Below are 18,071 nucleotides of genomic sequence, written 5' to 3'. Positions count from 1 at the left end.
ACATTGTTTATGAAAATTATACTTTCTTGTTTCAGAGTTACTCCAAAAAATGCATTTATTTTGATAAAGAAGTGTAGGAGTTGGATGTGGGGACAATTAACTTTTGTAGTTATTGACCCATAAATGCCAACATTGCATGAAAAATACAACGCAAATTTGATCATTTTTTAATTTTATTGATAACAGCTATGAAATAGGTGTATATTGCATATGACAAAATGTGACATATATATTTTAAATAATAATTTTGAGGTGGGGACCGCAATTTGTCCCGTTAAACAGGGTAAGGGCAGCTAGAGATATATATATATATATATATATATATATATATATATATATATATATATATATATATATATATATATTAGTTAATTTCTACTACTGTATTTTTCTAATAAAGTTACTGACATTTGTTTTGGTTTAACATTTTGAGGCGCGAGTCAGATTTGTCAAGTTATAAATAGTGCGTGCTTGCATGCTTCCTTTTCTAATCTTCACTTACCATACCAAAAAGCAAGACTTTACATTAAGTTCACCAAATAATGTAGTTTTAGCTCAACATACATAACACAACATACATCAACTTACACAAGAGCTTATAAATAGTACACCAAAACCAATAAATATAATGGATATTGCTTTTGACTGTTGACCAGTTTAAATGTTAGAGTACAAAACTGATATTTCAGATTTTCTGGTAATTTCTCGGAATTACAGAATCTACAATCTTGCGACAAACTCGGTACATCTACTTAAATGTAACTAAATGTACCCAATTTCACGAATACGGTCTGTATTTAAAGTTTAAACGACAGTTGCAACCACTTTGCGCACCGAAAAGGGCTGTGACACAGTGTGTCCTACAGCAAATAGCAAAGCTGTCGTCTGTCAGTTTTCAATAATTCTGACACAAACTGCATGCTATAAATAAGCCTGTCTGCTGGCAGACTTCTGTTCTCCGATGTGTTTGTTCTTCTGTCTTTACAGAAAACAGCTCACTCACATTTGTTTTTGCATTTTAGCTGTCACTAATGTACATGCTTGCTTCTCTCATTCGCTGACCCATATAGCTACATGTAAATGTGCACACAACCAAACAATTCACAGATACTCGCAGAGTTGTTTTTTCTGTGCATGACATACTGAATTTTTTTAAGGAAATAAAGCTCCTAATCAAAAGTGTTTTACATCCATTTCCAAGATTTCACTGACTTTTTCAAATTCATGATTTCCGTGACCTCTGTGACAAAATCGTAGCCTTACTTATCACACGTGTTGGTCTTACAAATCCATACTTGAAAAAAAATCAATCTGCAACCACCGCAGTGAAAATGCAGGTTGGCCATTTTGAACCTCCAGCGTGGCAGCGCTGAACCTGCCTCGTTACTGTTACGCAGCGCTCTCGGCATGCAGGTCGTTCAATAGAAAGCATCACGTTACGCTCTGCCTATTGAACACACCCCTTTTGTGGCAGGATGGCTTGGTGGTGACGTCAGACCAGGAAGAGAGAGACAGACACGAATGCTCACGCATACCTAGAACCGCCATGTGGGTTATTTTGACCCATACATTTTTAAACTGCTTCGTTATGAAAACGAAAGACATACTATCAGATACAACTAAGAAGTTTTATTCATAAACATCATATTTAACATTTGCATCGCAGAAACACTGTATTTAAATGGAAAACTAAACATAAAATGCTTTATTTTCAAAATGAGCACATATATAGCACTAGTGAAAATAAAATACACATTTGTGGGTTTTGTATTGTGGTTAAGGGATTAACTGGCCGTCACTTATCTAGTTTATCCCTTGACCATATTCTGCACAGGTTTTCTCATACGCGTGCTCAATGGCCAATCTGTGAATAAATCATTAGTTGCTGACCACACATTCTCACAAGATGTAATCTGGCAGAGACAAGAAGCAAACACCATCTCTGCCAAACTACATTAAATTATAACACTAACAATAACATTAAACAACACAAATAAACACAGACGGGGGTACCTCAACACACCTGTCCATTGATACATCTATCCTCATTGCTGACTCTTCCCATTACAAATACTCTCCAGGTCCAGTCCCCTTGATCTTCAGCTGTTGTGTATGTTAATGTAAAGCACAATCACATATTCTCAACTCTCAAAGGGAAGCAACTTAAAGAAGAAATGTAAACACTCTGCATTCATTACAAATGATAATTTTAATATCAAAATCATTTTTTAAATGTTGTCCTACAGTACTGTAGAGAAAATTAGTGATAACACCTTAACTTACAAGAAAGGTGAGACTATCTTGATTAAGGAAGCAGCAAATGTTAAACAGAGACTGCTAAAAAGCAACTATTGCAGGAACACCCTAAGAATACAGGGGGGAAAAGTGTTGTTAAAAAAAAAAAAAAAAAAAAAAAAAAAAAAAAACAGTTTGTACAACTTGGAGCAATTTAGACCAAGGGGGATATGAGTGAAAATGTTGCAGATGAAATCTTGTGATAGTTTCTATATAAATATAGGACATCTCAAGCTGCTGGGTTCACAAACTGGGAGATAAACAGGTGTGAGTAATCACAACTGGAAACGAGAACCAGCACGTAACTGTAATGCTCTGTGTGATAGCAGACGGCCGCAAACTGCCTCCATATGCATAACTGAGGGTGTATATTTCTAAATGCAAATTTATTTCAAGTTTAACTTTTTTCTCAAATTGAGGGTGGAAAATGTGGGCTGCAGCTTAAATTCGAGGGAATACGGCATTCTGTCTAAATTCTGTTTAATAAAGTGTCTGTCAATCATAAGTAATTTTAATCGTGATTATACTTTATTAAATGTTTTGTTTAGGAGAATATTGCAGGAGGAAGATGTAATTAATAAAGAAACATAGTTAATTAAACCACAATCCTTACAGTACAAAGCATCAAGTGCCTATGCATTTAATAGAACTCCCAAAAGCCCTTTCTTGCTCTTCCATCCAAGTCCACTTGATGTCTTCCCGCAACAACTGATGTAACAGAGCTAAAAGTTTTGAAAGAATAGGCAAGAATGTATTATATTATAATAATTACAAAAAATGCATAAATAAATAAACAACAACAAAAAAATATTACTGGTTGGTAGATTTGAAAGTGGTTAGAAAAAAGTAAAATTGAAAAAAATGTAAGAGCAAGTAAAAAATATATGAATTCATCTGGTAGAACATGGACATGGACTGTAGTTGTATTTCATTGGGTTGGGAGAGTAGGACGATGTTTGACTTTTTCGCTAAATGAGTTTGATGGTCTTAACTTTGCACTGCTTTTGTTATGCCTGCTGTGTGGAGGTTTCCAGTGCTACCAACACAAAGAAAAAAATAATCCAAGATGACTTAAGAAAAACAAAAATGCACTCTCTTAAGATTTGGCATTTAGTTTATTCAACAATTGCCGAGCCATATTTGAATACATTTGTTGAAAATATTTTTAAACATGCAGTTTTCAAGAGTCATATTAAACAAAAAAACAAAACACGTATTTACAGGGTACAACCACTAAGGGACCAATTGCTGTACAGAAATTTATCAGAAATAACTGTTTTGTCCATTCTTTTTGTTAGTTGTACACAAACAGTCAACATGGTTGTTTGGTAAAAAAAAAAAGGAGGTTATTTGCTGCTGTACACACACGCCCACATCCACATAGCTGACATAATATATGAGGCCAAGGAGCCTTTTATTGCATAGTTTCTTATATTAAAGTAATTCTAATAAATACTACCACATACTTATTACTGCCCATTCATAGGCTTGATATGTGAAAGATGCGAATATTTTGGTAAATGTGTATTTGATTTTTTTATGGTATTTATTAGCTGCAAAAGTGAACATACGTTATAAGCTTATTTCACAAAGTTTTTACTGCTGCACTTTAATTTCCTTCTTCAACAAATCACATCAAACACAAATATTTGTGTTCACTAATTGAAATAATTTTTAAAAATCACATATATCATACACTGTGTGCATATTTCATATAGAACAATAGACCTATGAAAGAACAGTGGTAAATATTTGATAACATTTACTAGAATTAATTTGTTAGCACTATTTCTACATAAGGTGTAGCGCCCCGAATTGGATCATGTAGAACACCTGAAGGATTTTAGTTACCATACACATATAAAAGACTGAACTGAAAAGGAAAATGTAGAAAGGGGTGTGGTGTGAAAGTCCTATCCCCAGGTAAGAGACAGGTGATTCCCTGTGATTCCAGATGTTTGAGAGCCCTGGTGGGGTACCTTGCCTGATGCCACTGGTAGAAGCTCAGCTAGTACCTCCCCACCACACCCAGCTCTTGCTCTGCTGTTGTTTCAAGGGCCTTATGAAGAACTCGCACCTCTTCCTGCGTCAGAGTCCTTTCCATGTGCCTGTATGTGATCCGATAGCAGTGGCTGAGCTTTTCTGTCCTGTATAACAAAAACAACAAAAATACCAATTTGTTTAATGTTCAGGTCAAGAAAAAACTGGTAACACCTTTTCAATAACTGAAAATCTTTGCAATCTCATTCTCTTGCTTGCTATTCAACATCGTGGTTGGTGTAACTCTCCTTCCTTGGAAATGCTACCTAACAAGTTTGAAATAATCCTGTACTACTTTCACGTGTGATTATTACACAACCAGGTACCGTGGTTGGTTATAATCCAATAAATTCTGTTCTTTTTTTTTTTATATTATTGTTTTTCTCATAGATGTAGTTCTTGTGTAAGATGACAAAAGACTAAACAAAAGAAAGCGCTTGCCTGGTTGGCAAAGGGAAATCAGGTGCTGAATGAAGTGCTGTTGGGGCACTCTTCCTTCTGAGGACACTTCATTGTTGCATCAGTATGGCACAGGTGTAAAATCCAGTCCAAATGCAGGTTAATAAAACTTTGGCCTAGTTAAATTCCATCTAATAATTTTCAATACCCAAGTCTCTCCCGTTCCCCAGGTAACCACTGTAAATGTGTCTCAATGGTCCTATCTGGTTAAACAAAGGATCTGATGCACCATACTTGGTTGATCTGCAGCCTCAAAGCAGGTAAATAGAAACAATACAAGCTACCCCACACAAATCCGCCTTAACCCCGCCCTTCCAATCTGTTTCCCTTCAGTAATTTGCCGCCTTTGTTAATAAATTGGCCAATCAGTTAACTAAGTGACAGTTCAGACATAGAATACCACTTGAATTGGCCAGTTAAACAGTAAAAATATTACAAAGACTTGTGTTCATTACAGACCAAAAAAGAAAGCATATACCCTTGACCGCCTGGGACGCAAGTTCTGCTTAAGTCAAGTTTAAGTCAAATTTTACTAAATCAGAACTTGCATTATATTTCATCTTATGTATTTTGTGACATGTTTGGTAAATGCTAAACCTGAAAAAATATGTATCGAAGCACAGTGGCATCCGGATGGGCTAATTAAGGAAAGCAAATCCTGTAGCGCTAAGTTTTATTCATTCTAATCTATTTATAGTTTCATAAGGTATATATATATATATACAATATAATATATATATATATATATATATATATATATATATATATATATATATATATATATATATATATATATATATATTTTTTTTTTTGTTTCTTTAAGAAAACCCTTACCATTACATCAAAGGACAGCAGTCAATTTTTTGCAAAATAATGTTATGCATAGACAAGCCATTTCAGTTTTCGTAGACTACATTTAAGTAGTAAATAAATTAAATGTAACTATTTGTCTAAAAAAAGTTATGGTCCTCTCATTGACCTGGAGAGTCTGCTCAAATACTTGAAACAATGCTTTTCCTCAACATTCTGCAGGGTCCTGGCACTATTCACTTGATATCACAGACAGGATCACAACATTCTGCAGGGTCCTGGCACTATTCACTTGACATCACAGACAGGATCACAACATTCTGCAGGGTCCTGGCACTATTCACCTGATATCACAGACAGGATCACAACATTCTGCAGGGTCCTGGCACTATTCACCTGATATCACAGACAGGATCACAACATTCTGCAGGGTCCTGGCACTATTCACCTGACATCACAGACAGGATCACAACATTCTGCAGGGTCCTGGCACTATTCACTTGATATCACAGACAGGATCACAACATTCTGCAGGGTCCTGGCACTATTCACCTGACATCACAGACAGGATCACAACATTCTGCAGGGTCCTGGCACTATTCACCTGACATCACAGACAGGATCACAACATTCTGCAGGGTCCTGGCACTATTCACCTGACATCACAGACAGGATCACAACATTCTGCAGGGTCCTGGCACTATTCACCTGACATCACAGACAGGATCACAACATTCTGCAGGGTCCTGGCACTATTCACCTGACATCACAGACAGGATCACAACATTCTGCAGGGTCCTGGCACTATTCACCTGACATCACAGACAGGATCACAACATTCTGCAGGGTCCTGGCACTATTCACCTGACATCACAGACTGGATCACAACATTCTGCAGGGTCCTGGCACTATTCACCTGACATCACAGACAGGATCACAACATTCTGCAGGGTCCTGGCACTATTCACCTGACATCACAGACAGGATCACAACATTCTGCAGGGTCCTGGCACTATTCACCTGACATCACAGACAGGATCACAACATTCTGCAGGGTCCTGGCACTATTCACCTGACATCACAGACAGGATCACAACATTCTGCAGGGTCCTGGCACTATTCACCTGACATCACAGACAGGATCACAACATTCTGCAGGGTCCTGGCACTATTCACCTGACATCACAGACAGGATCACAACATTCTGCAGGGTCCTGGCACTATTCACCTGACATCACAGACAGGATCACAACATTCTGCAGGGTCCTGGCACTATTCACCTGACATCACAAACAGGATCACAACATTCTGCAGGGTCCTGGCACTATTCACTTGACATCACAGACAGGATCACAACATTCTGCAGGGTCCTGGCACTATTCACTTGACATCACAGACAGGATCACAACAGAAGCAGAATGTGTTTGAAGTGGGCAAATATTTCTGCTGGTCTACAGCCAACTATCCATGTTTCACTATATTGTTGAAATGCTGTTGTTCACAGAAGAACAGGGGTACACAGATATTTGCAAAAACTTGACTTGCATCTTTAACACTGCTTTTTTCTTTCTTACTTCATCAGAATGACATTGTTTCCTCTGATTAAATGGCTGGTAACAAAAAAGTGTGAACAACATAGCAAGACTGGTGCAATGGTGTTAATCATCTTGTTAAGCATATTAAAATGCATAGCTAGGATATCCACCCCCAAAAATAATAAATAAATAAATAAACTGAACACATAGTTCTGCAAATTGCATCTAAACATATGCCAGGAGCTACAACCTTGGTAGGAAATGGCATTTGCTAATTGCACAAGTTGAATATGTGTCATCTCTGTTTCTCTGTCTATTTAACAACGGTAAACCACACAAAGCACAAATTATATTCCAAATAAATTAGTTAAAACAGTATTGAAAAACAACACTAAGTGCTAGATGTACTAAAGGATTGCTCCTGTTTTAAGAGCCGTGAACCTGTCACAAACGAGCGCAATGAAACGACATTTACAACTGAATCAATTTTTCAAGAACTTTTGAAAACATGTTTTAAACAGTCGCAATTGTTGCTGCCATTTCCCGGTGAGCTTTTTCTCATGAATTGCCAGTTGTCCTCAAAGTATTTTTGAGGCTACACCCAAGTACCTAATTTTCACTAAAGTCAGGGTGTACTTACAAGCCTGGAAAACAAATTTCTATGGCAGTTCTAGTTTCCCCAGTGTGTTTGGAACATATGTGCCACTACCCTCCAGCTCATTCTGAAAAAAAAGCCATAACCATTTAATTTAAATTTAAAATAATCTTTTATTTGCATTGTACACCAATGTGTATAATGCAGCAGCATGATTTATTTTGTGTTACTGGTAAGCTAAAGTAAAAAGAATGTGCGCTAGGTATTCATTAGATTTTTCTATTGCACTGTATGCTGCATAGGCCTACTGTACAGATACATATTTATACATAATGTAATGTGTAGCCTACCCAAAACATATTAGTGTTATTTCAGCGCAATGATTTACTTTTAAAATGCATTGAGCATTATATATATATATATATATATATATATATATATATATATATATATATATATACACAGACACCTCCAAAATTATTGGCACCCTTTATAAAGATGAGCAAAAAAGGCTGTATAAAATAAACAACACAGGTAATGAGCTATATTGTAATTTTCCAACATGTAGAATATATTTTTGTGATAAGTCAAAGGAATTTCGGAGTGTGATTCAGCCTCCCGACAGTAGATGGCATCAAACCAACTCGGGACTTCCCTTACCAAGATCTCGTGACCATGGCAAAAGTCATCTTTATGAGGGGCGGCACCTTGGTGAGGGGCGGAAGTATGAGTATGTAAATTCCAGCCACTGGAGTCAAGTGAAGGATAAGGACACTTGTCAGTTGGGGATTGGTGTTCCACTGACTACAGAGGTGGGACATTACATACTAAAGGGAACGTACTACTGTGTTTGGGGTTGGTCCGAAAGTAAAATAGGCGGACTAACGGGTGGAGGGAGAGACTAGTTTGGTGCAGCAGGATTTTTGAAAACACTAACATTTGTTTTGTCTTTTTTTGTTTATGTATGGTTCGCCACGAAGACGATTAAAGACGAGTTCTCACGATCTGTTTTGGATTTCACCCCTGCACTCCCTCCCTCACGTCGTTTTGTTTTCTTTTGTTATTTCATTATGTTGTTGTGTATAGATAATAAAAATAAATTATTTTATTTCTGTACACATAAGTTACTGTCTGGACATTCCATTTAATACACTCTCGCCTCACACATGGTGTCAGAAGTGAAAATGGATCCAGCTACAGTTTTGGCAATGTTTAGGGAGCAGGAGGAGAAGCGAGAGGAGAGAGAGACGCGGTTAGATATATCGAGGGGAAGGATATGCAGGAAGGACAATAGGTGGCATTTCTGCATTTTTCTGTAGCTGGGCACTTATTATATAGAATAACCCGGGCTCCCGGGACGGGACAGCTCGTAAAACAGTTATTGGTTCCTAGGCCTTTTCAGTCAGAAGTCATGAGATTGGCGCATGATATTCCATTTTCAGGTCATTTGGGAACTGAAAAGACTCAGGAACGAATTCTGGCCCCTTTTTTTTGGCCTGGGGTTTATGGTCTTGTGCGGAAGTATGTATCGGAGTGTCCTGAATGTCAATTAGCTGCCCCTAAGTCAGTTCGCCCCGCACCTCTGGTTCCACTTCCAATTATTGGGGTACCGTTTGAAAGGATTTGTGTTGATTTAGTAGGCCCTCTGGAGGGAACAGAGTCAGGATATCGGTATATTTTAGTAGTAGTGGACTACGCAACGAGATATCCAGAAGCTGTTCCCTTACGCTCTATGAATGCAGTAGCTGTAGCGAATTAATTGGTAAAAATATTCTCTAGGGTGGGAATCCTGAAAGAAATTCTCACTGATCAGGGCACTCATTTTATGTCAGACTGTATTCAGCAACTATATATATTATTGAAAATCCGTTCAATTAGAACCTCAGTTTTTCATCCTCAAACGGATGGGCTTGTTGAACGATTTAATCAGACTTTGAAAAATATGTTGCGCCGCTTTGTAGATCAAGAAAAACGCAATTGGGCTAAACTGCTTCCCTACTTGCTCTTTGCAGTTCGTGAGGTCAACCGTTTGAGCTCTTGTACGGTCGGCAGCCGCGGGGTATCTTGGATCTCATAAGAGAAGGCTGGGAAGAACAGTCAAAGGAGTCTAAAAATGTAGTAAAATATGTGTTGCAGTTACGCGATCGCTTAGAATTAGTCGGTCAATTGGCACATGACAATCTCAAAGCGGCACAGCAGAAGCAGCAACAAAGCTACAATAAAAATGCAAGAATTAGGAACTTTCGACCTGGAGATAAAGTGTTGTTATTAATGCCCTCATCGAATCTAAGTTGTTTGCTAAATGGCAGGGTCCCTTTCAGGTTATTCGAGCAATTGGTAAAGTCAATTATGAGATCCGACAGCCTGGGCGTCGGAAAGAAAGTCAAATTTATCATGTTAATCTCCTGAAACCGTGGAAAGAACGGGAAGTCCATTTTATATCTCCTGTACAGGAGGGAGAGGATTTTGGACCCTCAATTGAGCCAGAGTCAGCAATTGAGGTCCCGATGGGGGAACAATTAACTCCTGATCAGCGTGAAGAGGTAAGCAATCTAATTAAAATGTTCAGTGATGTGTTTTCTAACGTGCCTGGAAGAACGCATTTGATTGAACATGCTATTATCACTCCGCCAGGTCTAAGAGTTAGACAGAGACCGTATCGCATTCCAGAGAGTCGGAGAGATTCTGTTCGAAGGGAGGTGGAGTGTATGTTGAAACTTGGGGTAATTGAACCTTCCCGAAGCGAGTGGTGTAGCCCAATAGTACCAATAGACAAGCCAGATGGGTCACTACGATTATGTATCGATTTTAGGAGGGTGAATGCTATCTCCAAGTTTGATGCATATCCCATGCCTCGAGTAGATGAACTCTTAGACAAACTGGGGCAAGCTCGGTTTATTTCAACTCTGGATCTGACGAAAGGATATTGGCAAATTCCATTAACGAAAGCCTCTCGTGAGAAAACGGCATTTTCAACCCCAGAGGGTCTTTTTCAATTTTGTACTATGCCGTTCGGACTTCATGGAGCGCCTGCTACTTTTCAGAGACTAATGGACAGGGTTTTACAACCTCATCGAGAGTATGCAGCTGCGTATATCGATGATGTAGTCATTTATAGTTCTTCCTGGAGAGAACATTTGACTAGATTAGAAGCCGTCTTACAGTCTCTGAGGAGGGCGGGGCTCACAGCGAACATGGCAAAGTGCGCTATTGGAAAAGAAGAAACTAAATATTTAGGTTTCATAATGGGTAAGGGTAGAGTGAAACCGTTGGTTTCAAAAGTCCAGGCTTTGTTGGATTCACCGGTACCTACCACGAAAACCCAGGTGAGATCACTGTTAGGGTTGGCTGGTTATTACCGCCGCTTTATTCCACACTTTTCCACTATAGCCGCCCCTCTCACTGATCTCACTAAAAAGAACGCTCCAAATAAAATTAAGTGGAGTGCAGAGTGTCAGACAGCCTTTGAATCTATTAAAACTAATTTGAGTCAGGCCCCAGCATTAATAAGCCCGGATTTCAGCCGAGAGTTCGTCCTGCAGACAGATGCATCGCAGACTGGTCTGGGGGCGGTTCTGTCCCAGGAGAGAGATGGTATTGAACACCCGATACTATACATCAGTCGGAAGTTACTGCCCAGAGAACAGAGGTATTCGGTAGTGGTGAAAGAATGCCTGGCAGTGAAATGGGCAGTGGAATCTTTAAAATACTATCTTCTGGGACGACTTTTGTACTCATCACAGATCACGCTTCTTTAAAGTGGTTAGACACAATGAAGGATTCAAACGCTAGGATTACGCGGTGGTACCTGGCGCTCCAACCCTTCGCCTTTCAAATAAGGTATCGTGCGGGTAAGTTACATCAAAATGCTGATTTTTTTTCCCGGGAGGGAGGGAAAAGGGAAGGGTTAGAGGTTTCCGAGTGTTCCTTCGGCTACATTCTGAGGGGTGGGATATGTGATGAGTCAAAGGGATTTCGGTCTGTGATTCAGCCTACCGATCAAACCAACTCGAGACTTCCCTTACCAAGATCTCGTGGCCATGGCAAAAGTCATCTTTTTGAGGGGCGGCACCTTGGTGAGGGGCTGAAGTACGAGTATGTAAATTCCAGCCACTGGAGTCAAGTGAAGGATAAGGACACTTGTCAGTTGGGGATTGGTGTTCCACTGACTACAGAGGTGGGACATTACATACTAAAGGGAATGTACTACTGTGTTCGGGGTTGGTCCGAAAGTAAAATAGGCGGAGTAACGGGTGGAGGGAGAGACTAGTTTGGTGCAGCGGGATTTTTGAAAACACTAACATTTCTTTTGTCTTTTTTTTATTTATGTATGGTTCGCCACGAAGACGATTATAGATGAGTTCTCACGATCTGTTTTGGATTTCACCCCTGCACTCCCTCCCTCACGCCGTTTTGTTTTCTTTTGTTATTTAATTATTTTTTTGTGTACAGATAATAAAAATAAATTATTGTATTTCTGTACACATAAATTACTGTCTGGACATTCCATTTAATACACTCTCGCCTCACAATTGTACTTTATTAATGATTCAAATTATAAATATATTTCCAAAAAAAATAAGTGTCACAATTATTGCCACCCTTGATTTCAGTACTTTGTGCACCCTCCCCTTGCAAGGATTTTCTATAATTTTTTATGAGATTGGAGAACACACTGGAAGGGATCTTAAACCATTCCTCCATACAGAATCTTTCCAGATCCTTGATATCCTTCGGTCTACGCTTATGGACTGCCCTCTTCAATTCAAACCACAGGTTTTCAATGGGATTCAAGTCCGGAGATGGCCATTGCAAAATGTTGATTTTGTGGTCAATTAACTTTGTGGCTTTTGATGTGTGCTTGGGGCTTTTGTCTTGCTGGAAGATCCACTTGTGGCTCAGTTTCAGCCTCCTGGAGGTGGCAACCAGGTTTTTGGCTAAAATGTCTTGGTACTTGGTAGAGTTCATGAGGTGAATTAAAGAGCAATATTTTAATACTGTACATTTAATTGTTCTTTACATTTAAACAAATGCATATAGTTTACTACAGGACAAATATGTTTTGTATCATCAACTGGAACTAAACAGTATGAGTCATTATCTAAAAAAAAAAAAAAGGCATGAATTGACTGATAAGAGCTATCAATTAGGTGCTGCACTTGGTGTATTTTTTTTTTGTGAACAATACTATGTTAAAAACACCAGAAAAAATTTGGTGGTGTTGGTATTTTGTAACTGAACTATATCCCATTAAGACCGCCCATGCAGCATTTGACAGGCTGCACAAAACATGACAAAAAGTGGGTTTGTGAGATGAATTTAAGAGGCACTTTCTCAAAGAACCTATGGTGCTTGGCGATAGATACACACAGTAATCCCTTGTTAAACAAGCAGAATTTGTTCCTTGAAAACTGCTCGTTAGGCTCATATAACAGAAATGAAATCCCCATTGGTTCCCATGTTATAATCTTCTATTGGTTCCAGAGCCAAAAAAATTCCCTCTTCAACACCCAAAATTCCCCTTAATAAAGGACAGAATGGTATCTAAATATGAAATCACTGAAATTATGTATCAATTATTAAAGAAATTAGCCTAAAGTTGTTCAGTAAATGACAAATAAACAATCTCTTGCGGTATGCATGAGTCCCCGGGGCTGACACACAGTTTTCTTTCATGCGCTTATCATAGTGTTAGAAAACATACGTTATAGTAAATATCAATAAAGTTGTAAAAACACTAACAATAAATAATGCACAGTTATGAAAAAGAAAATTAAAATAGAATATTAAATATAAAAAAGCACTTAATAAGTAAAGAAGAGATAGCAGAAGCAACTGCCAACCGCCACACATACGAGACAACACAAGAACAGTACAAAGACAAAGAAGACTCACAGCGATGCTGGGATGGCGGTTATGATAAATGCTTTGACGTACGCCTTGCGCAGACACAATACGATCGGTCACTTTGCGAGCTCCCTTCCCGTAAGAGCGAACATATTCTTGTTTAATGGAAAAACAGGTATTAATTTCTGTTTCTCGTATAATTGAAATGTCATATATATCGGTAGCTTGTATAGCGAGTGATTACTGTGTGTGTGTGTGTGTGTGTATATATATATATATATATAAAGAAATCCCTGCTTGGAAGAAATGTGTTGGGGTTTGGCAGGGATGGGGTTAATTTCTGTCCTTGCCAGAGAAATGTGTGTGTGGTTTAACAAAAGTTAATGTGTAAACCTTTTTTGCTTGTGTTGTAACACTAATGTTTTGTGACTGGTAGCTGTCCAGAAAGTTTAGTTAGTATTCCATGTTGTTAGGTTTTTGTTTTGTTATTTTTCTTTTATTTTTGTATCTCTGTGTATCTTCAATTTCTGTGTCTGGGTGTGACAGGGCGAGGAGCCCTGCACATGAAAAGGGTGCAGGGCAAAGCCCTGCCATAAATGTATTTGTTTATTTTAGAATGGGATTCCCCTCCATCCCTGTGCAATTAATTATTTTGTATTATTATTATTATTATTATTATTATTATTATTATTATTATTATTATTGATAAATATGATGTTGAAGCCATTATGTTTTCTTATTGTTTTACAGAGTTGATGGGAACCGCCTTCGCAGCCAGAAGGGGAAGAGCCCCTGCCGCTTTCGCAGCCAGAAGGGGAGGAGCCCCTGCCGCCTTCGCAGCCAGAAGGGGAGGAGCCCCTGCCGCCTTCGCAGCCAGAAGGGGAGGAGCCCCTGCCGCCTTCGCAGCCAGAGGGGGAGGAGCACCTGCCGCCTTCGCAGCCAGAGGGGGAGAAGCACCTGCCGCCTTCGCAACCAGAGGGGGAGGAGCCCCAGCCAGCTTCGCAGCCAGAGGGGGAGGAGCTGCCTCTGCCTCCACCTCTATCACAAGGAAAAGAGCAGGAGCTGCCTCTGCCTCAACCACTATCACGAGGAGAGGAGAAGGAGCTGACTGCCTCAACCACAATCACGAGGGGAGGAGCAGGAGCTGCTTCTGTCTCCTCCCAGTGGTGGTGGTGAAGTGGAGCGCCTGCTGCCTCCTTCATGGCCACGGTCTCCCCTCCCACCGTTGCCTCACGAGGGTCCGCTGCCGCCGTCTCCCTGTCATAAAAGTATTTGTTTATTTTAGAATGGGGTACCCCTCCGCCCCTGTGCAGTTTATTATTTTGTACTTGTTTTGTTGTATTATTATTATTATTATTGTTATGATTTATCATTGATAAATATGACAGTGTTATTGTTTTACAGCGTGAATGGGAAGCCCAATCCAATCCAGCGACAGCAAGTGGAAGCGACCGTGGGAGAAGTACAGGTGTGAAAAAGTGCAGATTAGTTTAGAAGCAGTAAGGAGAAATTGCATCTTTAATTGCTTTAATCAGAAAACATTGGGGAAACACTGCAGCTCAAAGTTAAACAGCCGTGTGTGTTTTTCTGATAACAAACAAGCTGAAACTCGGAGCAGCTGATTCAAATTCAGCGCCGTTCTGAGACAAGGGCGAGGGGAAGAGCCAACAGCACAGCAGAACAATGCAGCTAATAACGAGGCAGTCTTCCCAGCAACAGCGAGTGGAAGCGACAGCGTGGGAGAAGTACAGGCGTGGAAAGGTGCAGAGCAGTTTAGAAGCAGTTTGAAAGCAGGTTGACAGCTGCAGAAGAAACTTATCTTATTCTGAAATAAGACCTTATAGCATCATTCAGTAAAATGCTATCTGAAATTTTATTTGTGGTTTGCTTTAACATAAGTAAGCAAGGCAGAGGGTTTACAAGGAGTAACATGCAGCCAGCACCATTGTGTGCAGTTCTGGTCACCTCGCTATAAAAAAGATATTGCTGCTCCAGAAAGAGTGCAAAGAAGAGCGACCAGAATTATTCCGGGCTTAAAAGGCATGTCATATGCAGACAGGCTAAAATAATTGAATCTGTTCAGTCTTGAACAAAGAAGACTACGTGGCGACCTAATTCAAGCATTCAAAATTCTAAAAGGTATTGACAGTGTCGACCCAAGGGACTTTTTCAGCCTGAAAAAAGAAACAAGGACCAGGGGTCACAAATGGAGTTTAGAAAAAGGGGCATTCAGAACAGAAAATAGGAGACACTTTTTTACACAGAGAATTGTGAGGGTCTGGAATCAACTCCCCAGTAATGTTGTTGAAGCTGACACCCTGGGATCCTTCAAGAAGCTGCTTGATGAGATTTTGGGATCAATAAGCTACTAACAACCAAACGAGCAAGATGGGCCGAATGGCCTCCTCTCGTTTGTAAACTTTCTTATGTTCTTATGTTCTTATTTAAAAATGCCAAGCACTGGTTTCTTTTTCCTTCTCTTTTACTCTTTGGTCTTTCCTGACTTGCTAACATATAAGCATGGATGAACTGACAGGCCTTTTGCCACGTAACCCCCCCCTTGTGTAAAGGCTGACAGTTAAACAAAGTAATCATAACCTATGACAAATTACCCTTTTGCATTAAATACACAAGTTCCACTCAGATGTGTAAAGAAAAAAAAAGTTATTTGTCCTTTAAGTGTGACTCTTCTTCAAATTATCTTCTGTGTGCTTGCCTGTAAGCAGGGTCATGGATCTACGTATATATTATTGTGAGCACGGTTTGTCAAAATGACAACAAGATCAAAAAACGCCAGTGCTTCCTTAATAGACACTCAGACTTATACTTTTCAAATAATTTTGGGTAGTCTTCTTTGTTAGACTGAAAGCTAGACAAAGCTTGCTAAATCATGCTGCTTTATTATTTTAGAAAGCTCTGTTTTGTGTCATAATCTGAGGGTTTCTAAGGTAAGACTGTAAAATAAGAGGGAAAAATTATCTTTAAATACATCTAAATTGCTATTCAATTTGATAATAGTCTGCTAAGGATTTTGGCTTTCAGCTTGGCCATGTGTTTAATTGTGCACACATTAAAAATGTCCTTTTTCTAAGGTCTAATGCAGAAAACCTTCAAAATGCTTTTACCCAGCCACTATAAATATGTATGTTTTAAGTTACCACATTACTGCACTAATAACACCTTAATTTGTGTAATGACCACTAACTGAAACAATGAAGACACAGCCTTCTGAGGCTCTGAAGACGAGCCCTAAATCATAAAAACCGAACAATCTCATTCTATAAAAGAAAAAGGCAAAAGGCTCTCCAATACAAAGAGCAGAAAACTGACCCAATTTATACATCATGCATTTACAATGGAGTGAGCAATTTGAAAATATAGGCCCAGGTCTCTTACCACTAATATACAGAAATACAAATGAATTCTGTTGCCTCTCTCCAAGAATTGTGCAATGAAAGGCATCATTTTCATGACAGCCCTCAAACAGGAACAACAATTACACCTTTCAACAGCCATATATTTCTTTGCTTGCAGATAACAATAAGTTCATTGAAACAGGGTCAGAGTTTCCTCACAGTGTAGAACAAGTATAGCATAGCTGCATACAGTGGGTCTCAAAAGTATTCACCCCCCTTGGACTTTTCCACTTTTTATTATTTTACAACATGGAATCAAAATGGATTTATTTAGGAGTTTGCCACTGATCAACACAAAAAAAAAAGTCCATAAGGTCAAAGTGAAATATAAAATCTACAAATTGTTCTAAATTAATTACAAATATAAAACAGAAAATAATTGATTGCATAAGTATTTGCCCCCTTGAGTCAATATTTGCTAGAGGCACCTTTGGCAGCAATTACAGCCATGAGTCTATTTGGATAAGTCTCTACCAGCTTTGCACATCTGGACACTGCAATTTTTGCCAATTTTTCTTTGCATGATTGCTCAAGCTCCGTCAAGTTGGATGGGGACCTTTGGTGAACAGCAATTTTCAACTCTTTCCACATATTCTCAATTGGATTGAGGTCTGGGCTTTGACTGGGCCACTCCAGGAAATTGACCTTTTTGTTTTTAAGCCACTCCAGTGTGACTTTGGCTGTATGTTTGGGGTCATGGTCCTGCTGGAAGATGAATCTTCTCCCAAATCCTGGGTCTCTTGCAGACTTCAGCAGGTTTTCCTGCAGGATTTCTCTGTACTTTGCTGCATCCATTTTTCCCTTTGTCTTCACAAGCTTTCCAGGCCCTGACGCAGAGCAGCATCCCCATAGCATGATGCTGCCATGATGCTGGTGTTCTCAGGATGATGTGCGGTGTTAGACTTGCGCCAAACATATAGTTTAGCGTTGAGGCCAAAAAGCTCTATTTTGGTCTCATCAGACCATAGAATCTTCTTCCACTTGGTCTCAGAGTCTCCCACATGCCTTCTGGCAAACTCTAGCCGAGATTTGATGTCAGTTTTTTTTCTACAATGGCTTTCTTTTTGCCACTCT

At 39.2% G+C, this 18,071-nt stretch overlaps 1 protein-coding gene across 2 annotated transcripts in view; it reads right to left on the bottom strand.

Moving 5' to 3' along the window:
• Positions 1-3,391: 3,391 nt before the first annotated feature.
• Positions 3,392-18,071, bottom strand: part of fars2 (phenylalanyl-tRNA synthetase 2, mitochondrial) — a 225,730-nt gene continuing 211,050 nt past the window's right edge. For both annotated transcript variants that reach the window (XM_041245345.1, XM_041245347.1), the window contains exon 7: positions 3,392-4,442. In XM_041245345.1, coding sequence (XP_041101279.1) covers positions 4,304-4,442 — 139 coding nt within the window. In that variant the 3' untranslated portion in view covers positions 3,392-4,303. The remainder of the gene's footprint in view (positions 4,443-18,071) is intronic.

This window comes from Polyodon spathula, chromosome 3 (genome assembly GCF_017654505.1).
Source record: "Polyodon spathula isolate WHYD16114869_AA chromosome 3, ASM1765450v1, whole genome shotgun sequence".
Lineage (NCBI taxonomy): Eukaryota > Metazoa > Chordata > Actinopteri > Acipenseriformes > Polyodontidae > Polyodon > Polyodon spathula.
Note: the sequence above shows the minus strand (reverse complement) of the source record. Positions and strands in the feature narration are given on the sequence as shown.